Source organism: Podarcis pityusensis (assembly GCF_964106645.2).
Source record: "Podarcis pityusensis genome assembly, chromosome: 3".
Classification (NCBI taxonomy): Eukaryota; Metazoa; Chordata; class Lepidosauria; order Squamata; family Lacertidae; genus Podarcis; species Podarcis pityusensis.
In genome coordinates this window covers 120,228,575-120,251,714 of record NC_138026.1, presented here as the reverse complement: position 1 = coordinate 120,251,714, position 23,140 = coordinate 120,228,575, and the positions used below count along the sequence as shown (strand labels likewise).

The 23,140-nt window shown below is 45.5% G+C and overlaps 1 protein-coding gene across 1 annotated transcript in view; it reads left to right on the top strand.

Moving 5' to 3' along the window:
• ELP3 (elongator acetyltransferase complex subunit 3) overlaps positions 1-23,140 on the top strand; it is a 112,359-nt gene that overhangs the window by 68,222 nt on the left and 20,997 nt on the right. Inside the window, exons 11-13 of the mRNA XM_081001037.1 lie at positions 10,893-10,983; positions 15,004-15,069; positions 17,008-17,235. Of these exons, the coding sequence (XP_080857163.1) occupies positions 10,893-10,983; positions 15,004-15,069; positions 17,008-17,235 (385 nt within the window). The remainder of the gene's footprint in view (positions 1-10,892; positions 10,984-15,003; positions 15,070-17,007; positions 17,236-23,140) is intronic.

The following is a 23,140-nucleotide window of genomic DNA, read 5'->3' as shown; positions in this document are numbered from 1 at the left end:
CAGCTTTTCTTTATCCGCCTTTTTCCATGCCACACATAACTTTAAAAATATATGTCATGTCGCTGCTTGCTCATCAGGCAGAGGGCCTTCTCGGTGGTGGCGCCCGCCCTGTGGAACGCCCTTCCATCAGATGTCAAAGAAATAAACAGCTATGTGACATTTAGAAGACATCTGAAGGCAGCCCTGTTTAGGGAAGTTTTTAATGACTGATGTTTTATTTTATTTTATTTTTTTTATAATAATTTTTATTAAAGTTTCAATCAGAAATTAAACAACAAAGAAAGAAAAGAAAAACATCAAAAAAGATACACAAATACACCATAAAAATCTCAAAGAGAAAATAAAAAAAAACACAAAAGACAAAAATCAAGAATAAAAAAGAACATAACAATTAAAAACAATATCTCTTTTCCATTTCCGTTTTTAAATTTACTTATTTTCTGGACTTCCTCGTACCTCCCTCTTTTGTATTCCAATCCAAATTGTTTGTCCAGCAATTTCTTTTCCATCTTTTTAATCCCAATCTTTAATTTAATATAATATTGAAATATATAACTTCAACTTCTTTAAACCTAATCTTTAGTCTTAATGTAATGTAACATTAAAATTTTACCTCTTAATTGTCAAATTTCCATTTCATTAAACATCTTTCATCCTAATCTTTAGTCTTAATCTGTCATTAACCTTAACCTGTACAGCTGGAAACCGCTTATTTTCAGTCCAACATCACTCTAACATTCTTTAATTTTGCACTGTTTCTGAAGATAGTCTTTGAATTTCTTCCAATCTTCCTCCACCGACTCTTCTCCCTGGTCACGGATTCTACCAGTCATTTCCGCCAGTTCCATATAGTCCATAAGTTTCATCTGCCATTCCTCCAGCGTGGGAAGTTCTTGTGTCTTCCAATACTTTGCGATGAGTATTCTTGCTGCTGTTGTTGCATACATAAAGAAAGTTCTATCCTTTTTTAACACCATTTGGCCGACTATGCCCAGGAGAAAGGCCTCTGGTTTCTTAAGGAAGGTATACTTGAATACCTTTTTTAATTCATTATATATCATTTCCCAGAAAGCCTTAATCTTTGGGCACGTCCACCAAAGGTGAAAAAATGTACCTTCAGTTTCTTTACATTTCCAACATTTGTTATCGGGCAAGTGATAAATTTTTGCAAGCTTGACTGGGGTTATGTACCACCTGTATATCATTTTCATAATATTCTCTCTTAAGGCATTACATGCCGTAAATTTCATACCTGTGGTCCACAACTGTTCCCAGTCAGCAAACATAATGTTATGTCCAATGTCCTGTGCCCATTTAATCATAGCCGATTTTACCGTTTCATCCTGAGTATTCCATTTCAGCAGCAAGTTATACATTCTTGACAAATTCTTAGTTTTGGATTCTAACAGTTCTGTTTCTAATTTGGATCTTTCCACCTGGAAGCCAATTTTCTTGTCCAATTTAAATGCCTCCATTATCTGAAAATAATGAAGCCAGTCTCGCACCTTGTTTTTTAACTTTTCAAAACTCTGCAATTTCAGTCTGTCTCCGTCTTGTTCCAAAATTTCCCAATATTTCGGCCATTTGACCTCCATATTGACCTTTCTCAAGGCTTTCGCTTCCATTGGTGACAGCCACCTTGGAGTTTTGTTTTCTAACAAATCCTTATATCTTATCCAAACATTAAACAGCGCTTTCCTGACAATGTGGTTTTTAAATACTTTATGTGCTTTGACCTTGTCATACCATAGATATGCATGCCATCCAAATACATTGTTAAAACCTTCCAAGTCCAAAATGTCAGTGTTTTCAAGAAATAGCCATTCTTTCAACCAGCAAAAAGCTGCTGATTCATAATAAAGTTTGAGGTCTGGCAGGGCAAATCCACCTCTTTCCTTTGCATCCGTTAGTATTTTAAATTTTATTCTGGGCTTCTTGCCCTGCCAGACAAATTTAGAAATATCTTTCTGCCACCTCTTGAAACAATCCATTTTGTCCACGATCTGCAAAGTTTGAAACAAAAACAACATTCTAGGCAATACATTCATTTTTATCGCAGCAATACGGCCCAGCAGTGAAAGCTTCAAATTTGACCAAATTTCTAAATCTTTTTTCACTTCAGACCAACATTTTTCATAGTTATCTTTAAATAAGTTCCCATTTTTTGCTGTCATATTAATCTCCAGGTATTTAACTTTCTTAACCACTGTTAAACCTGTCTCATTCTGAAACCTCTCTCTTTCAAACAGTGTTAAATTTTTCTCTAAAACCTTGGTTTTTGACTTGTTCAATTCAAATCCTGCCACTTGACCAAATTCCTGAATCAGTTCTAAAACTCTTTTAGTACTAGATTCTGGCTCCTGTAACGTCAATACTAAGTCATCTGCAAATGCTCTCAATTTGTACTGTTTAGTTCCGACCTGTATACCTTTAACCGACTGGTCCCTTCTAATCATATTCAGCAAAACCTCCAGGACCGAAATAAAAAGAAGTGGGGAAATAGGGCAACCTTGTCGTGTCTAATGACTGATGTTTTAATGTATTTTTAATCTTTTGTTGGAAGCTGCCCAGAGTGGCTGGGGAAACCCAGCCAAATGGGCGGGGTATATATAATAAATTATATTATTATTATTATTCCCTAAACTAAAAAGTCTCAAATGCTTTCTGCATAGGGGAGCTGCTCCCTCCCTTTGATCAGTTTGGTTTCTGTTTCTGAACCTTTTCCAATTCTACAATATCCTCTGTGAGTTGAAGCAACCACAGGAATGAGACATAAGCAATTTTGATGTTTGTGGATGCCGAAAAGGCATTCGACAACATATCATGGGAATTTATGTTAAAAAATTTAGAGCACATGGAGATGGGGAATGATGTCTTTAATGGAATAAAGGCAATTTATACGGAACAGAGAGCAAAATTGATTGTGAACAATGTAATTACGGAAGAGGTGAAAATATCAAAAGGTACAAGACAGGGATGTCCTCTCTCGCCATTGCTGTTCATACTGGTTCTGGAAGTCTTTCTGAATTCAATTAGGAAAAATGAGGAAATAATAGGGGTGACAGTAGGTCAGAATGAATATAAAGTTAAAGCCTTTGCAGATGATTTGGTAATAATGATGGAAGATCCAATGAGGAATGTAACTGAAGTGTTAGAAGAAATTGAACAATTTGGTAAAGTGGCAGGATTTATACTAAATAAGAAAAAACTAAAGTTATAGTAAAAAATATGGATCAAACTATGGCAGAAGTAATGCAACAACAAATAGGTATTGAAGTAGCGAAAAAAGTAAAATATTTGGGAATATGGCTAACCTCAAAAAACATCGATTTGTTTCAGAATAATTAATATAAACCGGTGTGGAATGGAATTAAGAAAGATTTAGAGGTGTGGGGAAGGCTGAAATTATCCTTTTGGGGTAGAATCTCAACGATTAAGATGAGTGTACTCCCAAAGATGTTATTTTTATTTCAGATGATTCCAATACTCAAGGGGACAATGATTTTTAGAGAGTGGCAAAGAGTGATTTCAAGATATATCTGGCAGGGTAAAAAGCCGAGAATTCAATATAAGTTACTAACAGATGCAAAAGAAAGAGGAGGCTTTGCCCTGCCAGACTTGAAATTATACTATGAAGCATCATGTCTCTGTTGGTTAAAAGAATGGATAAAATTAAAGAATACAAAATTGTTGGATCTAGAAGGATTTGACAACAGATTTGGGTGGCACGCGTATTTATGGTTGGAGAAGAAGAAAAGTCATAAAGCTTTTGAAAACCACATCTTCCAGAAATCGTTAATTGAAGTATGGGAAAGATATAAAAATTTCCTGGAACCAGAAGTTCCACACTGGTTGTCCCCACTAGAGGTCATGAGTGTTAAGAAGATTAATATGAGAGGGAATTGGATTACTTATGGAGAATTGGTGGTTAAAGAAGGAGAGAAATGGAAAATGGAGCCATATGAACAAGTAAAAGAATATGTATTTGATTGGTTGCACTACTATCAGATAAATGATATGTTTAAAAAAGATTTGAAAGAGAAGGGCTACATAGAAAAAGATTCAAAATTCCAAATAGAAATAGTAAATAATGGCTGTAAGATAATCTCAAAAATGTACAAAATATTATTGGAATGGCATACGATGGATGAGGAAATTAAGTCGGTAATGATTCATTGGGCCTGAGATTTTGGGTATAATACACATTTTGAAGATTGGGTTAAAGTATGGAATGATAATCTGAAGTTTACAGCATGCACCACGTTAAAAGAAAATGTCATGAAAATGGTATATAGATGGTACATTACACCGGTTAAATTAGCAAAAATGTTCAAAACTTGTAATAAGTGCTGGAAATGTAAAGAGAAAGAAGGAACCTTTTTTCATATGTGGTGGGAATGTAAGAAAGTGAAGGGGTTCTGGGAGATGATATATAAGGAGTTAAAGAAGATGTTGAAATATAGTTTTGTAAAAAAACCAGAAGCCTTTCTTTTAGGAATAACAAGAAATGAAATAAACAGAAAGGATTGTAAACTTTTTCAGTATGCAATAACAGCAGCAAGAATATTAATGGCCCAAAAATGGAAGCAGGAAGAGCTACCGTCTCTGGAGGAGTGGAGAAATGAAGTTAATGGACTATGCAGAACTGGATAAACTTACTGGAAAAATAAGATATCAACGAGATCACAAGTTCATTGAGGACTGGGAAAAATTTTCAGAGTATTTGAAGAGTGTATGTGATGAGCAAACAACGCTAGTGGGTTTTAAAGAAGCTTTGTGATAAGATAAGGAATATTGCAAGAATGAAAATATGTTTGTAAAGGTATCTTAAAAGGCGATACTAAATTAGGGGAATGCGTAGATAAAAATTTAAATACGGATGATTGTCAGAGCAGCTGAGGGAAGTCCAAAAGATGAAAATATGTTATTTGGGAAATTGTTTGATTGGCGGAATTTGTGTAAAACTTAATAAAAATTTATTTTAAAAAGAAAGAGAGAGATGAAGCAACCAGAACTGTCCACGGTATCCTCCATGTGATGGCCTGGGACTCGGGCTCTGACTCGGAGCCAGAGGAGTCTCAGTCTGCACCAGATTCTTTGCCTCAGGCAGCAACTGAACCTAGTCTGGGGCCTGATTCTGAAGAGCCCCAGTCTGCACAGGTTCCCCTGCAACAAGCACCAGCTGGGCTGAGTCAGGGGCCTGAGCCTGCCCTGGCTCCAGATGCGGGGATGACCTCGTTGCCTCCAGCTGGGCCATCACTTACAGCTGCTCCACTACTGGTTGGGTCAGGGGAGGCTGAGGCGGCCTCTGGATCTAGTAACCCACCGACGTCTCCCAAGGACTGAGAGAAGGAGAGACCTGAGGACTCGCAGGAGGAGTGCTCGCCTTCGGGCGAAACAGGGAGGTGAGTCGCTGGGGGCTCAGGACTGGCCACTACCCCGACAGAGATAAAAGGCTGCCGGACCTGCCCCAAGTTGCGGGAGCAACGTTGCTGTTTGCCAGAACCTGCCTGAGATCCTGTGCCTGACCTTGCCTGGTTTCCTGCCTCGTGTCCTGCCTTGGCCCTGTTGGACTGACTCCTTGCGGAACCCTTGGATTCGGGACTGGTCCTGGATCATATTACTCAGGATCCCCCCGGGCCCAGCATACTCCACTTGGCCATGAAGCTCCTTGGCCGGTCACACTGCACCTCAGCCTAAGACTACCTCACAAGGTTGTTGTGGGGATTAAGTGGGGAGAACCATATACACCCACTTCAGCTGCTTGGAGGAAAAGGGTGGGATATACAAGCAAAAAACTAATAATATAATGGCCAGCTCAGCATCCTAACGTGTCGCATTCTAAGCTTCACATGACCTTGTAGGGAGACAGGACTCCCAAAGAGCATCTTGAAACATTCAGTTTCAATTGGATGTGGGGAGAGCAGGTTTTCCTCTGTCTTGAGTCATGCCTGCAAAACTGCCCAAATTTGCATCCCTCTGTGCTGTCAGCACATGGCAGGTGATCCTACTGCCATGTCCTTGGGCACCCTAGTGCCCTGTGTCGCTGTTCCAGAGATGGCAAGACGCGCCTGTCTGGATATTGCAATGTATTCCTTTCAATGAGGCAGAGAGCTCTTGCTGGCATCCTCATTGCAACTCACCCAGCCGCCTCTGGACTCTCTGGAAGTCTCTGGTAATTGGGACGAAGCAGGGTTCTCCTCCGACAGCCTCGCTCCTGACGTGCCTAGACGACGGAGAGATTGCGTTCCCCTCCAGTGTCTCCTATTTTAGGCTGAGCCGAGAAACGATGATTGCCTCTAATTGCTTCTGTTCGGAGACCTGTTAACGGCTTGATGATGTTGTATTTACTCTCGGAAACGGGCTGAATATATTAGCGAGGGAGGGGTAGTTATTGTGGTTTGGGGAAGGGTGTAGGCAGCGGAGTCAATGCAGGAGAAAGCAGGGGGTGGTTGTTGTTCTCGTTTAGTCGTGTCCGACTCTTCGTGGCCCCCTGGACCAGAGAACGCCAGGCACTCCTGTCTTCCACTGCCTCCCACAGTTTGGTCAAACCCATGCTGGTAGCTTCGAGAACACTGTCCAACCATCTCATCCTCTGTCGTCCCCTTCTCCTTGTGCCCTCCATCTTTCCCATCATCAGGGTCTTTTCCAGGGAGTCTTCTCTTCTCATGAGGTGGCCAAAGGATTGGAGCCTCAGCTTCAGGATCTGTCCTTCCAGTGAGCACTCAGGGCTGATTTCCTTCAGAATGGAGAGGTTTGATCTTCTTGCAGTCCATGGGACTCTCAAGAGTCTCCTCCAGCACCAGAATTCAAAAGCATCAATTCTTCGGTGATCCTGAACAGACAGAACCACAAATTGTGGAGCATTGGTCTAGCTGGCTGGCATTGATGAGAGACCCACGTTTGGGAAACACTGATACGTATCTTAAAGTAGCATAGATGCAATTAGCCCATATTATCCACACTGGAAGGACAGATCCTGAAGCTGAGGCTCCAAGACTTTGGCCACCTCATGAGAAGAAAAGACTCCCTGGAAAAGGCCCTGATGTTGGGAAAGATGGAGGGCACAAGGAGAAGGGGACAACGGAGGACGAGATGGTGGGACGGTGTTCTCGAAGCTACCAGCATGAGTTTGACCAAACTGTGTGTCACAAAGAGTCGGACACGACTAAATGACTAAACAACGACAAAAATCCTCACAGGTAGGTTAAGGTGCGTGTGCAAGTAGCTGAAGGAAAAGCCAGGGTTTGAACCCAGGTTTCCTCAGATCAAGCCTAGTGCCCTGTATCTGCCTCCCCCAACCTCGGGCTCTCAGAAGTCATTTGACTACAACCCCCATCATCCGTGACTGGGTCGGCTGGGGATGATGGAAGGCGTAGTCTGGGAGCACCTGGGCACCCCAGGCTGAGGCCGGCCGCTCTGCCAGCGACTCCAGGCTGGTGCTGTCATTGGGACTTGTGCTTTTTTACCTTCTCCACAAATGGCCTGGAGTCAGGGGTGAGCAGGAGAGTAGCCAAGCCTGCCGACAGCATCACATCGTTCAGCACGGTTGAAATTAAAAGGCTTGCAAGCAGCTCCGAAAGGACCCATCTGTATGGAGCGAATGGGCAGTAAAACAGCAAATGCAACTTCAAGTGAAATCTTAATTTCACATATTACGTTCATGGGGTCTGAGCCGGCGGTGGAAGACCTGGAGCGAGCCTTTGGGGCCGTGGCGCAGAACTCGATGGAGATGTCGACCCGGTGTGCGAAGAAGGTGAATTGCATGTCGGGGATCATTAGGAAAGGAATTGGAAACAAAACTGCCAATACCGGCATGCCGTTCTACAAATCACGGTGTGACCATGTTTGGAATACTGTTAACAGTTCCACCTGCGTCGCCTCGGAAAGGATGTTGCAGAGTCGGAAAAGGTTCAGAAAAGGGTGACACAAAAAAATAAATTCTCTTCTGTGACGAAGCGTTGTTGTTTAGTCATTTAGTCGTGTCCGCCTCTTCGAGACCCCCTGGACCAGAGCACGCCAGGCACTCCTGTCTTCTGCCTCCCGCAGTTTGGTCAGCTGGTAGCTTCGAGAACACTGTCCCACCATCTCGTCCTCTGTCATCCCCTTCTCTTTGTGCTGGCTAAATTAGTCCTATTTGGGCCAGCGAGGAAGTCAGGGGAGAATTAGCTGTGGGATCCCAGAGCAGGTAATCTTCATAAAAAGGGGAGTGGGAGGGAAAGAAGTGGGATAAAAGATCAGACTAAATTCAAATTGAAAGCCAGGCGGAATAGCTCTGTCTTACAGGCCCTGCGGAAGGAAGTTAAATCCTGCAGGGCCCTGATCTCATGGGACAGAACATTCCACCAGGTCGGAGCCATCACTGAGAAGGCCCTGGCCCTGGTGGAGGATAGTCTGACTTCCTTAAGGCCCGGGACCTCTAAACTATGGTTATTCATGGACCTTAAGGTCCTCTGTGGGGCAGACCAGGAGAGGCGATCCCGTAAGTACGAGGGCCCTAAGCCACAAAGGGCTTTAAAGGTCAAAACCACCACCTTAAACCTGACCCGATACTCCACAGGGAGTGGGAAGAGGGTTCTGGATGAGGGTCTGGACCGCTGGGCCTGATTCCTTGCGAGCAGCCAGAAGTGGTGCTGAGTCGCGCCCCCACCCCACCCCGGCAGCCTCAAATGTTCTCTTTTTCCAGACTTATAACGTCTGTAAGGCTTAAATTATTACTCACCACTGCCCCAAAGCGATTAAGCTAACGATTTGCCGGCGACTGGCTGTTTCCCTCAACTTCTCCATCAGTCTCTGCTGACTGTCCTTTTGTACAGGGTCCTTTTGCCAGTTGTCACACTGTCCCCCAGAGTGTAATGTGCAGCCAGTGTTTTTGTCACGGAGAAGAGTTTTTAAAATGCACCAGGACGTCTTGCCTCGCTCGGGAGCGCCTTGCTTCACAATGATCCACTTAAGAGAGCTTTACAAGTACGGAGAAAAGAGAACAGCCACAGGTTTGGATAACAAGTGGGAGGTTTGTGTCCGTCTTGATTCTAGAGCGCCATAGATCTGCACCTTTCTTCCACGGAGTCTGGTGTGAATCAGAAGTAAAATCGACTTACTGTATCAAGAACATAGCAATTAGTTCAGGCTTCCTCAACCTCGGCCCTCCAGATGTTTTTGGCCTACAACTCCCATGATCCCTAGCTAGCAGGACCAGTGGTCAGGGATGATGGGAATTGTAGTCTCAAAACATCTAGAGGGCTGAGGAAGCCTGAATTTAGATGGTTTGTCCTTGGGATGGAACGAAGCATGCAACAAGTTGAAGGAGACCCCAGCAAGCTTAGGAAGTTGTTGGCCTCTAACAACGGACGTCCCCCTGATATTTTTACAATTATTTGCCGCTGTGAGAATCACTTGTGCAGTGGCTCAGATGGAAGGATGGAGGCTTGGGGAAGTCACAGAAGCACAGAATTGTAGAGTTGGAAGGGACCCTGAGGGTCATCCAGTCCAACCCCCCGCAATGCAGGAATCGAAGCTAAAAAACACCTGACAGGTGGCACCTGTTTACAAACCTCCAATGGAGGAGAGACCTTCCAAGGGAGTCCGTTCCACTGTCAAACAGCTCTGACGGTCACAAAGTTCTTCCTAAGATTTAGTTAGAATCTCCTTTCTTGTTTACTTGAATCCACTGGTTCGAGTCCCACCCTCTGGAGCAGGAGAAAACAAGCTTGCTCCCTCTTCCATGTGACAGCCCTTGAGATATTTGAAGCTGGCTCTCATATCCCCTCTCAGCCTCCCCTTTTCCAGGCTAAACACACCCAACTCTCTCAACCGTTCCTCATAAGGCTTGGTTTCCAGATTCTTTGATCCTCTTGGACGCCCTCCTCTGAACACTTTCCAGCTTGTCAATATCCTCCTTAAATTGCAGTGCCCAGACACGGGATTCCAGGTGGGGTCTGGCCAAGGCAGAATAGAGCGGGACTATGACTTCCCTTGATCCTGACACTGTACTTCTGTTGATGGAGCCTAGAGTCCGTCAGGCCCAGTGGTCAACCAGATGGCTCAAAGGAGGCTTGCAAGCAGGACCCAAGTGTAACCCAAATGCCCTCAAACCACTTGTATTGCTCAGCACCTTTAAAGCCCTATATGGCCTAGAACCCTCGTAGCTACAGGACCGCCTCTCCTGGTATGTCCCATGGAGGACCTTACGGTCTTCAAATAAAAACTTATTGGAGGTCCCAGGCCACAGGGAGGTTAGGCTGACCTCAACCAGAGCCAGGACTTTTTCAGCTGTAGCCCCGATCTGGTGGAACACTCTGTGCCAAGAGACTAGGGCCCTGCAGGACTTGACATCTTTCCGCAGGCCCTGCAAGACGGAGCTGTTCCACCAGGCCTTTGGCCAAGGCACAACCTGACCCCCTCCTTTGGTAATCCTCATAGAACTCTAGCCCAATGGTTGCCATTAATTTGATTCTGAATTGATCTTAGAATGAATTGATTTTAGAATGCTGTGTTACTTTTATTGTTGTTAGCCGCTCTGAGCCCGGCTTCGGCTGGGGAGGGCGGGATATAAATTAATTACCGTATTTTTTGCTCTATAAGACTCACTTTTTCCCTCCTAAAAAGTAAGGGGAAATGTGTGTGCGTCCTATGGAGCGAATGTAGGCTGTGCAGCTATCCCAGAAGCCAGAACAGCAAGAGGGATTGCTGCTTTCACTGCACAGCGATCCCTCTTGCTGTACTGGCTTCTGAGATTCAGAATATTTTTTTTCTTGTTTTCTCCTCCAAAAACTAGTGGTCTGGTGCATCTTATAGAGCGATAAATATGGTATTGTTATTATTATTCATTGGCATACTTCCATTGCCAGTGGAAAACGTTTGTAATCCTTTTCTTAATGTCTTGCTTTCAGAGATATTCCGATGCCCCTCGTCAGTTCTGGAGTAGAGCACGGGAACTTGAGGGAACTCGCTCTGGCCAGGATGAAAGACCTGGGGACGGAGGTAAAATGTGATGTTCCAATCAAGCTTCTCTGATTTCTCTTTCCTGACTGTTCCAGAGATGAACTGACTCCCACGTGAAATGTGCTTTGTTCCCAGGAATGGCACAAGAGTGGGGCCGGGCCGCAAGCCACAGCCCCTCACTCAACAAGAGCTTGTGGACAGGAGGCAGGGAAACATTTCCTAATTTTGTATGGTCTTTTGGGCGCTACACCATCTTGCCCTCCTCAAACTAAGCGGGGGCACCTGATGGCTCGTTGCTCTTACGATCGGAAGAGAAGTCTCTACTACGGATCAAATCCAGACATGCACGTCATAAAATTTATACAACACTCAATTATAAAAGCAAAACAAAAAAACCTCAAAGCAACATAGGAAAAAAAATGAAACAATAAAATTGTCACTAAGAAAAAATAACAGTTAAAGACACTTTGAGAAGTTAACATAACAGTAGACTAAAAGCGGAATAAAACTCGCACCAGCTTTCTAAAACATTTGGGCAGGCTTGCCTAGACGAGGATGTTTTTTGCAGGCACCGAAAAGAGTACACTGAAGGCGCCTGCCGTGGTGTCAAGAGGCAGGGAGTTCCCAAGTGTAGGTGCTGCCACACTAAACGATCAAGTTGTTGCAAATGCAGAACGGTTCTTGCGTGGTACCTGTCACCGTGCCAGTTCTGCAGATAAATGAAGGGTTTGAATGCGTGCATTTGGGGCAAGAGGATCTTGCAGGTGATCTGGTCTCAAGTTGCTATGGGCTTTGCATTCTCATAGTAACACCTCAAACCTGGCCCAGTAGCAAATCGGCAGCCGGTGCAAACCTCTGAGCACAGGCGTTGTATGCTGACAATGCCTTGCTCCTATCAGCAATTGCGCTGCAGCATTCTGCGCTCGCTGCAGCTTCCAGATCAAGAACGCAGAACTGGTGTGTGAGTGCAGAGGAGATCTTAATCGCAGAGTCTGCCCTGGGGCCCTGGCACAGCTCTGGTGGCTGGGGCTGAAGGGAATTGTAGTCCAAAACCTCCGGAGGGCACCCGGTTGGGGAAGACCCTCTTAGATCACAGCTCCCGTCCGCACACTGGTTTCACTCCATCTGCTTTTCTGCAGGCAAAGACATTTTCTCCCGCTTCCTCATTCATTTATGTACGTATGAAGATTAATATCCTGCCCACCGGCTCACAGTCAAGCTCTCGGAATGGCTTGCAATTAGAAACAAAACAACAAGAGCGTCATCAGATTATAATGGCGCAGCTGAAAACGGCAGCGGCCATAAACAAAAAAGCAGATAACAAATTCGGATAAATAGGAAAAGGTTTTTTGCCTGGCGCTGGAAGGATAAAAGGCTTGCCCAATTCGTGGCTCTCCAAGACAAGAGTCCAACAGCCAATCCTTCCCGTGGGGTGAAATGGGGGGTGACCAAGAGACAGCAGCACCTAAGCCATGTGGGGACAAAACCAACCCTTTGACCTGCTCCAGACTTTCAGGTAGCCCACGTAGGTTGTTAGGAACTGGCTCAATATGTTATGACCCTTTGGACCAGTCCCAATCAAGTCTCTTGCAGTGAAGTTCTGAACCACCAGAAACTTCTAGGCAGTCTTCAAGGGCAGCTCAACATACAGAGCACTGCAGCGGTCTTATTCAAGTTCTGCATTCAAGGTATCTGAAGAAGTGTGCATGCACACGAAAGCTTATACCAAAAACAAACTTAGTTGGTCTCTAAGGTGCTACTAAGAGACTAAGGGACTCTAAGGTGCTAAGGGACGCTGGTGGCGCTGTGGGTTGAACCACAGAGCCTAGGACTTGCCGATCGGAAAGTCGGCGGTTTGAATCCCCATGACGGGGTGAGCTCCCGTTGCTCGGTCCCAGCTCCTGCCCAACCTAGCTGTTCAAAATCACATCAAAGTGCATGTAGATAAATAGGTATCGCTCCGGCGGGAAGGTAAACAGCGTTTCCATGCGCTGCTCTGGCTCGCCAGAAGCAGCTTAGTCATGCTGGCCACGTGACCTGGAAGCTGTAAGCCAGCTTCCTCGGCCAATAAAGTGAGATGAGCGCCGCAACGCCAGAGTCGGTCACGACTGGACCTAATGATCAGGGGTCCCTTTACCTTTAAGGTGATGCTGGACAATATATATATATATATATATTGACTGCATCAGACCAACACTGTTGCCTACCTGAATCAAGTTCTGCAAACCTTCAGGTTACAAGTGGCCAGACTTCCTTTTTCCCAGAAGGGTCACAGCTGGTGTAACCAGCATAAGCTGGTGCTTTGTGGCCCAGATCTATCACCTGAAAAGCTAGAACTAACAGCATTCCCAAGCTGTGAACTTTATCTTTTAGGGCAGGATGGCTAGCATGTGGCCTTCCAGATGTTTTCGGACACAAACTGCCGTCAGTGCCAGGCTGTATGGCCAGTAGTTTGGGCTGGTGAGAGTTGTCCATGCCTATCTAGAATAGTTTGAAGACGACACAGGCCAAGGTACCATGGACAGGTGGTTTGCATTGCTTGATAGGTCAAGGTCAAGGTGTTCTAGATAGGGGACTCTTTTGATGTCCTCCCTATTACTCACATCAGATTTCTGCACCTAGAAATTGTTATTAATAATAATAATTTATTATTTATACCCCGCCCATCTGGCTGAGCTTCCCCAGCCACTCTGGGCGGTTCCCAATCAAGTGTTAAAAACGGTACAGCGTTAAATATTAAAAACTTCCCTGAACAGGGCTGCCTTCAGATGTCTTTTAAAGATAGGATAGCTGCTTATTTCCTTCACATCTGAAGGGAGGGTGTTCCACAGGGTGGGCACCACTACCGAGAAGGCCCTCTGTCTGGTTCCCTGTAATCTCACTTCTCGCAATAAGGGAACCACCAGAAGGCCCTCGGCGCTGGACCTCAGTGTCCGGGCAGAACGATGGGGGTGGAGATGCTCCTTCAGGTATACAGGACCGAGGCCGTTTAGGGCTTTAAAGGTCAGCACCAACACTTTGAATTGTGCTCGGAAACGTACTGGGAGCCAATGTAGGTCTTTCAAGAGACCACTTTCAAGGTCGGTGTTATGTGGTCTCGGCTGTCGCCCCCAGTCACCAGTCTCGCTGCCGCATTCTGGATTAGTTGTAGTTTCTGGGTCACATTCAAAGGTAGCCCTACGTAGAGTGTGTTGCTTTAGTCTAAGCGGGAGATAACTAGAGCATGCACCACTCTGGTGAGACAGTTTGCGGGCAGATAGGGTCTCAGCCTGCATACCAGCTAGAGCTGGTAGACAGCTGCCCTGGACACAGAATTAACCTGTGCCTCCATGGACAGCTGTGAGTCCAAAATGACTCCCAGGCTGTGCACCTGGTCCTTCAGGGGCACAGTTACCCCATTCAGGACCAAGGAGTCCCCCACATCAGCCCGTCCCTGTCCCCCAAAAACAGTACTTCTGTCTTGTCAGGATTCAACCTCAATCCATTAGCCGCCATCCATCCTCCAGCCGCCTCCAGGCACTCACACAGGACCTTCACCGCCTTCACTGGTTCTGATTTAAAGGAGAGGTAGAGCTGGGTGTCATCTGCATACTGATGAACACCCAGCCCAAACCCCCTGATGATCTCTCCTCCTGCATTCTGAAGGAACTTGCTCAAGAGTTTCTCTGCAGAACATTATATTACTGCTCCGCCTTCCAATTCTATATCTCTCCAGCGTGGAACGCAGTGAGAGTTAGCACCTCATTCTGTGTCTTGGCGCTTTACATCAAATGGCACATTTCCTCCTGAGATGCTCAGTGAAACTGATGCCAATCAGTATGTCCTTTTTTGCATCTTAAAACACCAAGGATTGGGCTTTTGTTTTTCCCAGAGGTTCATTAGGGACGGATCGGTGAGCATTTTTATTTTGAAGCCTCCCCGTTTGAAATGATCGGGTTAAGAACTCTTATCCCAACTTCATTTTAACTCTGGGGGTGATTATGGGGAAGGCAGTGTCCCTTATCCTGTCTGTCTCTCCCTTGCATAATTGCCACCTGCCTCTTCTTTCCCCCCACCTAGTGTCGCGATGTGAGGACAAGAGAGGTGGGAATTCAAGAGATTCATCACAAAGTGAGACCTTATCAGGTAAGACTTGTTCCTTCTCAGCGGGCCTCGCTCCATGTGTGTGTATATGTGTGATTTTTCATAAAACCACATCAAAATTATTTTTTGTGTGAACACTGAGACAGGGAGACCAAGAGAGGAAGAATCATAAAATTGTAGAGTTGGAAGGGACCCCGAGGGTCATCTAGTCCAACCCCCTGCATTGGAGGAATCGCAGCTGTGGTCTCCCTGATAGATGGACCATCCAACCTCTGCTTAAAAACTGCCAATGCAGGAGGGTCCTCCGCCTCCTGAGAAAGTGCGTCCCCACCACCAAACAGCTCCTACCACCAGAAAGTTCTTCCAAAAGTTGAGTCATGTTCTTCTTTCTTGTCATTTGAATCCGTTGGTTCAGGACCGACCCCTGGAGCAGGAAAAAACAAGCTTGCGCCATCTTCCACCTGACAGCCCTTCAGATATTAGTAGATGACTAATAATAATAATAATAATAATAATAATAATTTATTTATTTATATCCCGCCCTTCCCAGCCGAAGCCGGGCTCAGAGCGGCTAACAACAGTAAAAATAACACAGTTTACATAAAATCATAATCATTTAATTGAAATACGTTCTAAAATCAATTCATTCCAAAATCAGTTCAGAGTCAAATTAATGGCAACCATTGGGCTAGAGTTCTATGAGGATTACCGACGGAGGGGGTCAGACTGTGCCACAGTTTAAGAAAGGTCTTGACAAGCTGGAAACTGTGCAGAGAGTGGAGACCAACTGGATCAAGGGTCTGGAAACCAAGCCTTGTAAGGAACGGTTGAGGGAGTTGGGTGTGTTTAGCCTGGAGCAGCGACATAAGAGGTTAGGCTGGCCTCAACCAGAGCCAGGGCTTTTTTGGCCGTGGCCCCAGTCTGGTGGAACGCTCTTGTCCCAAGAGACTAGGGCCCTGCAGGACTTGACATGTAGAGAGGGGCTGCTTAAAATGGTGCTCAGCCAACTGCGGCTCAACAAAGCCCAGCCCCCTTCCTCCTCTAGGCAGGGCAAGGAGAAGCATGGAGGAGAGGGGGGGGATGGAATGGTGCAGGAAAAAAATGGCGCAGCCCGAATGAACAGAATCCCCACGCCAATCCACACAGTGATTCCCGGACCGTATGCAGGCCGGTTCCAGAAGGCAATTGGACCGGATCTGGCCCCCGGGCCTTAGTTTGCCAACCCATGATTTATGCTGTACTTGGGACGTCTCATTATATTGCTGCTGATCATTGATTGTAATAATAATAATAATTTGTTATTTATACCCCACCCATCTGGCTGGGCTTCCTCAGACACTCTGGGCAGCTTCCAATAAAATATTACAATACAGTAGGCTGCTTTGGGATTCGTCTGAGTGGAAAGTGGCATAGAAACAGGTGAAATAAATTTAGATCAATCAGTCAAAACATCTGGAGGGTACAGTGGTGTGCAGTATTGATCGAGCATAAGTGATCCTGGCAGGCCATGAAGGGTCTTATGGTCTGGACCCTTCTGTTGTTGTTTTCCCTTCTCTCTCTCTCTTAATGTTGGCAATGTTCGGGACGTTTTTCCTTGTATGCCTGACCTGCCAAGGGTCTTTGGGAAGCCTGGGCGTGTGATTTCTACAAATGCTTTCTCATTTAAAGTCCCAACACCAGCTTCCCTTGTGTGAAAATACAATAATCTCACCTTCAGCTCTTATCTGATGCTGCTGAAAATCCATCTGCAGCGAGGCGGACGAACGTGAAGCGATTTCACACAAACACAGACACACACATACACACAAACGCTCTCCTCAAAGCCCCACGCAGACAATTGCCTTCATGGCCGTGAAATTGACTTTGGGCTCCTTCGTGGGCTGCACAATTATGATCACCCCCGTGGTTGCCATCTCAATTTTTTATTTTTTGAAGTCAGCTTCTCACGCCTTTCTCCTCCTCTTCCTCTCTTTCGAACAGGTTGAACTGATCCGGAGAGACTACGTGGCCAACGGCGGCTGGGAGACCTTCCTATCCTATGAGGACCCTGAGCAGGACATCCTCATCGGACTGCTGCGCTTGCGGAAGTGCTCAGAGGAGACGTTCCGGGCGGAGCTGAAGGGGGGCGTCTCCATCGTCCGAGAGCTCCACGTCTACGGGAGCGTGGTCCCCATCAGCAGCCGCGACCCCTTGAAATTCCAGCATCAGGTACCTGAAGCCTGCCTATATATATAATACTTTTATTAATTTTCTGTTTACAATTTAAAATGCAGTGCTCATTTTAACATCCTCAAAATATCAGTGACTTCCCTTCTTCCTTTTCCATGGTTCATTTTGCGTATCATAAATCCCTGCATATTTTACAATAACCAAACCATTCAGTATTCCCTTATTGCAGGCATGTCCAACAGGTAGATTGTGATCTACCAGTAGATCACCGGACATCTGCTGTAGATCACTGGTAGATCACTGGCTCCCCCTCAAAGAAGCTGAACAACTGTGGCTCCCCTTAAAAAAGCTCAACATTTTACCTCCTCCCTGGAAAAACTCAACAACTTGGACCCGAACCCCAAAAAAAGGGGTCAATCACTGCCAGTTTTTAACTTTGTGAGTAGATCGCAGTCTCTTGGGAGTTGGCCACCCCTGCCTTATTGCATCTATCAAAACTTATTTACACTGTTGAATTTATCTTAATGCTGCTAAGCTTTTCATAGAATCATAGAGTTGGAAGAGACCACAAGGGCCATCGAGTCCAACCCCCTGCCAACCCCCTGCCAAGTTTTTCAGGTGTACACAATTATTTCCCATACAGCGGTACCTCGGTTTAAGAACAATCCAGTTTAGGAATAATTTTGGTTTACAAACTGTGCAAAACCGGAAATGGTCTCTTGGTTTGAGAACTTTACCTCGGTCTAAGAACGGAATCCAAACGGTGGAAGGGCACTGGCGGCGGAAGACCTCATTAGGGAAAGCGCGCCTCGGTTTAAAAATGGTTTTGGTTTAAGAACGGACTTCTGGAACGGATTAAGTTTGTAAACCAAGGTACCACTGTATATTCAATAAACGTTTTCCAATCTTCTCTAAACGTATGTTCTTCTTGTTCTCTCATTCTGTATGTTAAGTCTGCAAGCTGTGCATATTCTGTCTGCTTTAGTTGCCATTCTTCTCGCTCGTTTTCCACTTTTGGGCTAACAAAACATGGGCTGCAGTAGTGGCATACATAAATAACCTTTTTTGACACCTGGGAATTTCAGTCTGAATTATCCCCAACAGAAAGGACTCTAGGGTTTCTTTGGGGGGGAAGTACTTTTAAACATTTTTTTCAATTCATTATGGATCGTTTCCCAATACTATTTTACCCTTTTACAAGTCCACCACATATGAAAGAACGTTCCCCCCACCTCTTTGCATCTCCAGCGCTTACCTGATTCAGTCTTGTACATCTTGGCAAGCCTACTTGGAGTTAAATACCACCTGTGAATCATTTTCAAGTAGTTTTCCTTCAAGGAATAACATGCTGTGAACTTCAAATCGCTTTTCCAAGGCTTTTCCCAGAGGTTAAAATCTATATTGTGTCCTATATCCGTGCAAATGTGTATGTGAACCCGGTCTTTGGGTGGGTGTTTGATTTTCGTTGTTGTGTATACTGTGTATATACGGACAATGACAATAAATTTATCTATCTATCTATCTAGTTATATAGGTCCGTATAGTTAAAGCTATGGTTTTCCCAGTAGTGATGTATGGAAGTGAGAGCTGGACCATAAAGAAGGCTGATCACCGGAGAATTGATGTTTTTGAATTCTGGTGCTGGAGGAGACTCTTGAGAGTCCCATGGACTGCAAGAAGATCAAACCTCTCCATTCTTAAGGAAATCAGCCCTGAGTGCTCACTGGAAGGACAGATCCTGAAGCTGAGGCTCCGATACTTTTGGCCACCTCATGAGAAGAGAAGACTCCCTGGAAAAGACCCTGATGTTGGGAAAGATGGAGGGCACAAGGAGAAGGGGACGACAGAGGACAAGATGGTGGGACAGTGTTCTCGAAGCTACCAGCATGAGTTTGACCAAACTGTGGGAGGCAGTGGAAGACAGGAGTGCCTGGCGTCCTCTGGTCCATGGGGTCACGAAGAGTCGGACTCGACTAAGCGACTGAACAGCAAACATCTATTGCCCAGTGTGTCATAGAGGCTTTGACAAGCTCGGCTTCAGGTACCTGAAGCAGCAGTGTTTCTGTATGCTAATTGCTGGAAACCACAGAAGGGGAGAGAGCTGCTCTTGTGTTCGAATCCTGCCTGCTGTATTCCCATGTGCAGCTGGGTGGCCACTGTGAGAACAGGGTGCTGGGCCAGCTGGGCCATAGGCCTGATCCAGCTAAAGGCTGGATCCTTACGTTCTTGTGCAACGCATTGTACGTCTTTGAAGAATATTCAGAAATGGCAGCCCGGCAGCTAGGTAGTTAATTGGCCTTTTTCAGGATTCAGGTCTTCACTAGCTTCCAATTATTTATTTTACACCAGATTCCTTTTAACAACACTTTTCAGCCCTCGAGAGCAGTGGGCGATACAAATCTGACTGTTTTTCGAAGAAGAGAGGACACGTGCGAACAGAGAAATAAAGCGATTTAAAAGCAGGAGAGATAAAAAATTCAACGGCAGAAACGACATTGGAGCCAAGATCTGGGCGAAGGCCAGGAAAAACCCAAGTGAGTGTATTGGGTGGATATTCCAGAGATGGGGCACCACAGCACCCAAGGGCAGCCAGACTGGTGTCTGGGGGCGACCGCTGAGACCACATAACACCGGTCTTGAAAGACCTACATTGGCTCCCAGTACGTTTCCGAGCACAATTCAAAGTGTTGGTGCTGACCTTGAAAGCCCTAAACGGCCTCGGTCCAGTAGACCTGACGGAGCGTCTCCACCCTCATCGTTCAGCCCGGATGCTGAGGTCCAGCGCCGAGGGCCTTCTGGCGGTTCCCTCACTGCAAGAAGCAAAGCTACAGGGAACCAGGCAGAGGGCCTTCTCGGTGGTGGCACTTGCCCTGTGGAACGCCCTCCCATCAGATGTCAAAGAGATAAACAACTACCTGACATTTAGAAGACATCTGAAGGCAGCCCTGTTCAGGGATGTTTTTAATGTGTGACATTTTAATGTACAGTGGTACCTCGGGTTAAGTACTTAATTCGTTGCAGAGGTCCGTTCTTAACCTGAAGCACCACTTTAGCTAATGGGGCCTCCTGTTGCTGCTGTGCTGCCGGAGCACAATTTCTGTTCTAATCCTGAAGCAAAGTTCTTAACCTGAAGCACTATTTCTTCGTTAGCAGGGTCTGTAACCTGAAGCGTATGTAACCCGAGGCACCACTGTATTTTTAATCTTTGATGGAAGCCGCCCAGAGTGGCTGGGGAAACCCAGCCAGATGGCTGGGGTACAAATAGTAAATTATTATTATTATTATTATTATTATTATTATTATTATCATCATCATCATCATCATCATCATCATCATCATCTGGGGTCAATCTCTGCCTCATTTACCCCACAAATAAACATAACCCACAAGGCACAGGTTGAAGCACTGGCTAGGAGCTAGAGCGCCCCATAAGGAATCAGCCTGTTCCGCAGATTGACCTCTGAGATGTGGCCCCAGGTATCTCCTAGGCTCCAGAGAGGGTTGGATATTCATTCATTCATCCATCCATTTACATCCTGCCCTCCCTCCCAAAGGAGCCCAGGGTGGAAAGCACGTTAGCGATAAAAATCATTGTTATATTCATTACATCCTGCCTTTTCCCCAGTGGGGACTCAAGGCGGCTTACACAAATAAATAAATAAAAACCAGGTAAAATTCATATAAAATGGTTTAAAAGGGAATCAAACTCCAATAGAATAAAAACAATATTTCAAAAATGGTTAAAACACAGATATGGACCACAAATGAGTTAATATGCCACAATTAACATCCCAAAACACAGGTACTGCTTGAATATGATCCTCAGGCTTTGGGCTTCTAGGCCCCGGCTGTGATTCCCGCATTGCAGGGGGTTGGACTAGATGACCCTGGGGTCCCCTTCCAACTCCACAGTTCTATGGCTCTATCCATATTCTTCCATATGAACCCGCCCAGGCTTTGAGGTCTTGGGGGGGACCTTCTCCCAGTCCCAGGTCTCCCAGGTCTGCTTGGCTGCGATGTGGGAGAGGGCCTTCTCTGGTGGCTCCTTCCAAGGAACTTTGGAACTCCCTTCTTAGAGAAGCTAGACTGGCGCCCTCTTTGCTGTACTTGAAATGGGCAGGTGAAGACGGTCTTATTTCGACAGGCCTTTGGGAACTGACTGTATTGTTAAGGGAAAGTCTCTTAACAGCGCTGCCCTGTTTTTATTATCTGTATTTTAATAAATTGGGGGGGGGGGGGGTTATATTATTTTAACTCCATTAGAGTTTAACTGCTTTTTTGACTGCAATCTTTTCTATGCTTTCTGCATTTTATCTGCGTTGCTTTAATTTGTGCAAGCTGCCTTGCGTCTGAGGCGGGGAAGGCAAGATATAAATAAATACAATAACCATAATCATAATTTTAGATGGTATAGTAGAAGAATGGTCCTTGTTTCCTTTCCACCTGAATCCTCCGGGGCTGGTGTTTTAATTTCGCTATTGTCTTCGTGTGTGTTTTTTTTTTTAAAAAAAATTGTTTTGTTTTAAATTAAGCGTTCTCCGTCGGCTGCATGTGCATTAGGATGCAACTTCTGTTTGATAGTAATGACCCCGGGCAACAAGGCAGAAGTGGTAAAATGGAATTTGCGGGTTGGGGGAGGGTACGGAGAAGAGAGAGAGAGAAAGAAAGAGAGCAGAAAATGAATGCTTACCTCCTGAAAGCGAAATTTCAAAAGCCGGGAGCGGAAAAATGGTTGACGCACGTGGAAGGTGGAAGGGGGAGGAAAATCAATTGACTGGAGCCCAGCGCTAACAAATTGAAATAGATTGGAAATGGAGACTCGGGCGCATGACGCACAAATGTGGGCTGAAGGAATGTTTATGGGGGGGCAGCCATCAGTACCCTAAAAATGAATACTCCCCACACAAATAAACACACACTCACTTCTTCCCCAAAGCGGCATGCTAGGGAAGGGTATGTTTAGCATAAGAGATATCCCTGTTGTGCGAGAATAATGCTCTTGTTCCTTGCAGATGGGTCCTTTTTTGTTTGAGGCAGGATCGCACCCCCTTCAGAAACCCTCTCCGACTGGCCTTGTGGGCACAGCAAAGCCAGGGATTGCAAATCGTCCTCCCAGCTGCGGCTTGCAGGGTTTCCTGGGCCGATTCGCACTGCCGTTTTTTGCAAGGGTGTGTGTGTGTGTGTGTGTGCAGCGGCAAAGGCAACAGGAGCCGAGTGCCTCCAGATTTTAAGCAAGCTGGCCAAATTGTGCAAACACCCCAGTCGGTAGTTTGCAAACGCCAGACTCTCCTGAGAGCAAGGTTTACGGCTCGGGGTGCCTTTCCATTTATTTTATTTTTATTTTGCAAGACTTGACGGAGAAAGGGGGAGAAACCTCAAAGCAGTTTGCAAAAATTAAAAAAAGAGGATCAAACAATAAAATTATCAACGAGAAGAGTTAATAATGACCTAAGACTTTCAAAAAGTTAATAGTCTAAAAATGGGTTAAAACTTGGACCATGGGCAAAGCTGCCTCGGTTGAAGCTGGGCAGGGAATGTTTTTTGAACCTGAGGGCCATATTTCCTTCTGGCCAACCCCCCAAGGGCCACATGCCAGAGGTGGGTGGAGCCAGAGGTGAAAGTGGGTGGAGCCACAGGTGCTAATGTTATGTCTGTGCCATCCCCATCCAGACAAGCGAGGAGCAATATGGGAGTTTAAGGGCAGGGAAGGGAGTGGCCTGGGGAGGGTTCTGGGGGCCAGGTGGCCTGGCCCTTGGAAGCTTACCCAACTCTTGTTTATTTTAATTTTTTTTAATCCAAACTCCCATTTGTGCATTCAGCAGTTTCCTGCACTGCAAGCTGGAGTGTCCCAGCAAAACCACCTCTAGATTACTCGGGAAACAAAAGAGAAATGTTTGGAGTGTTTTTATAAAATTCATCTCTCCTGTCACACTGCCTTTTTCGC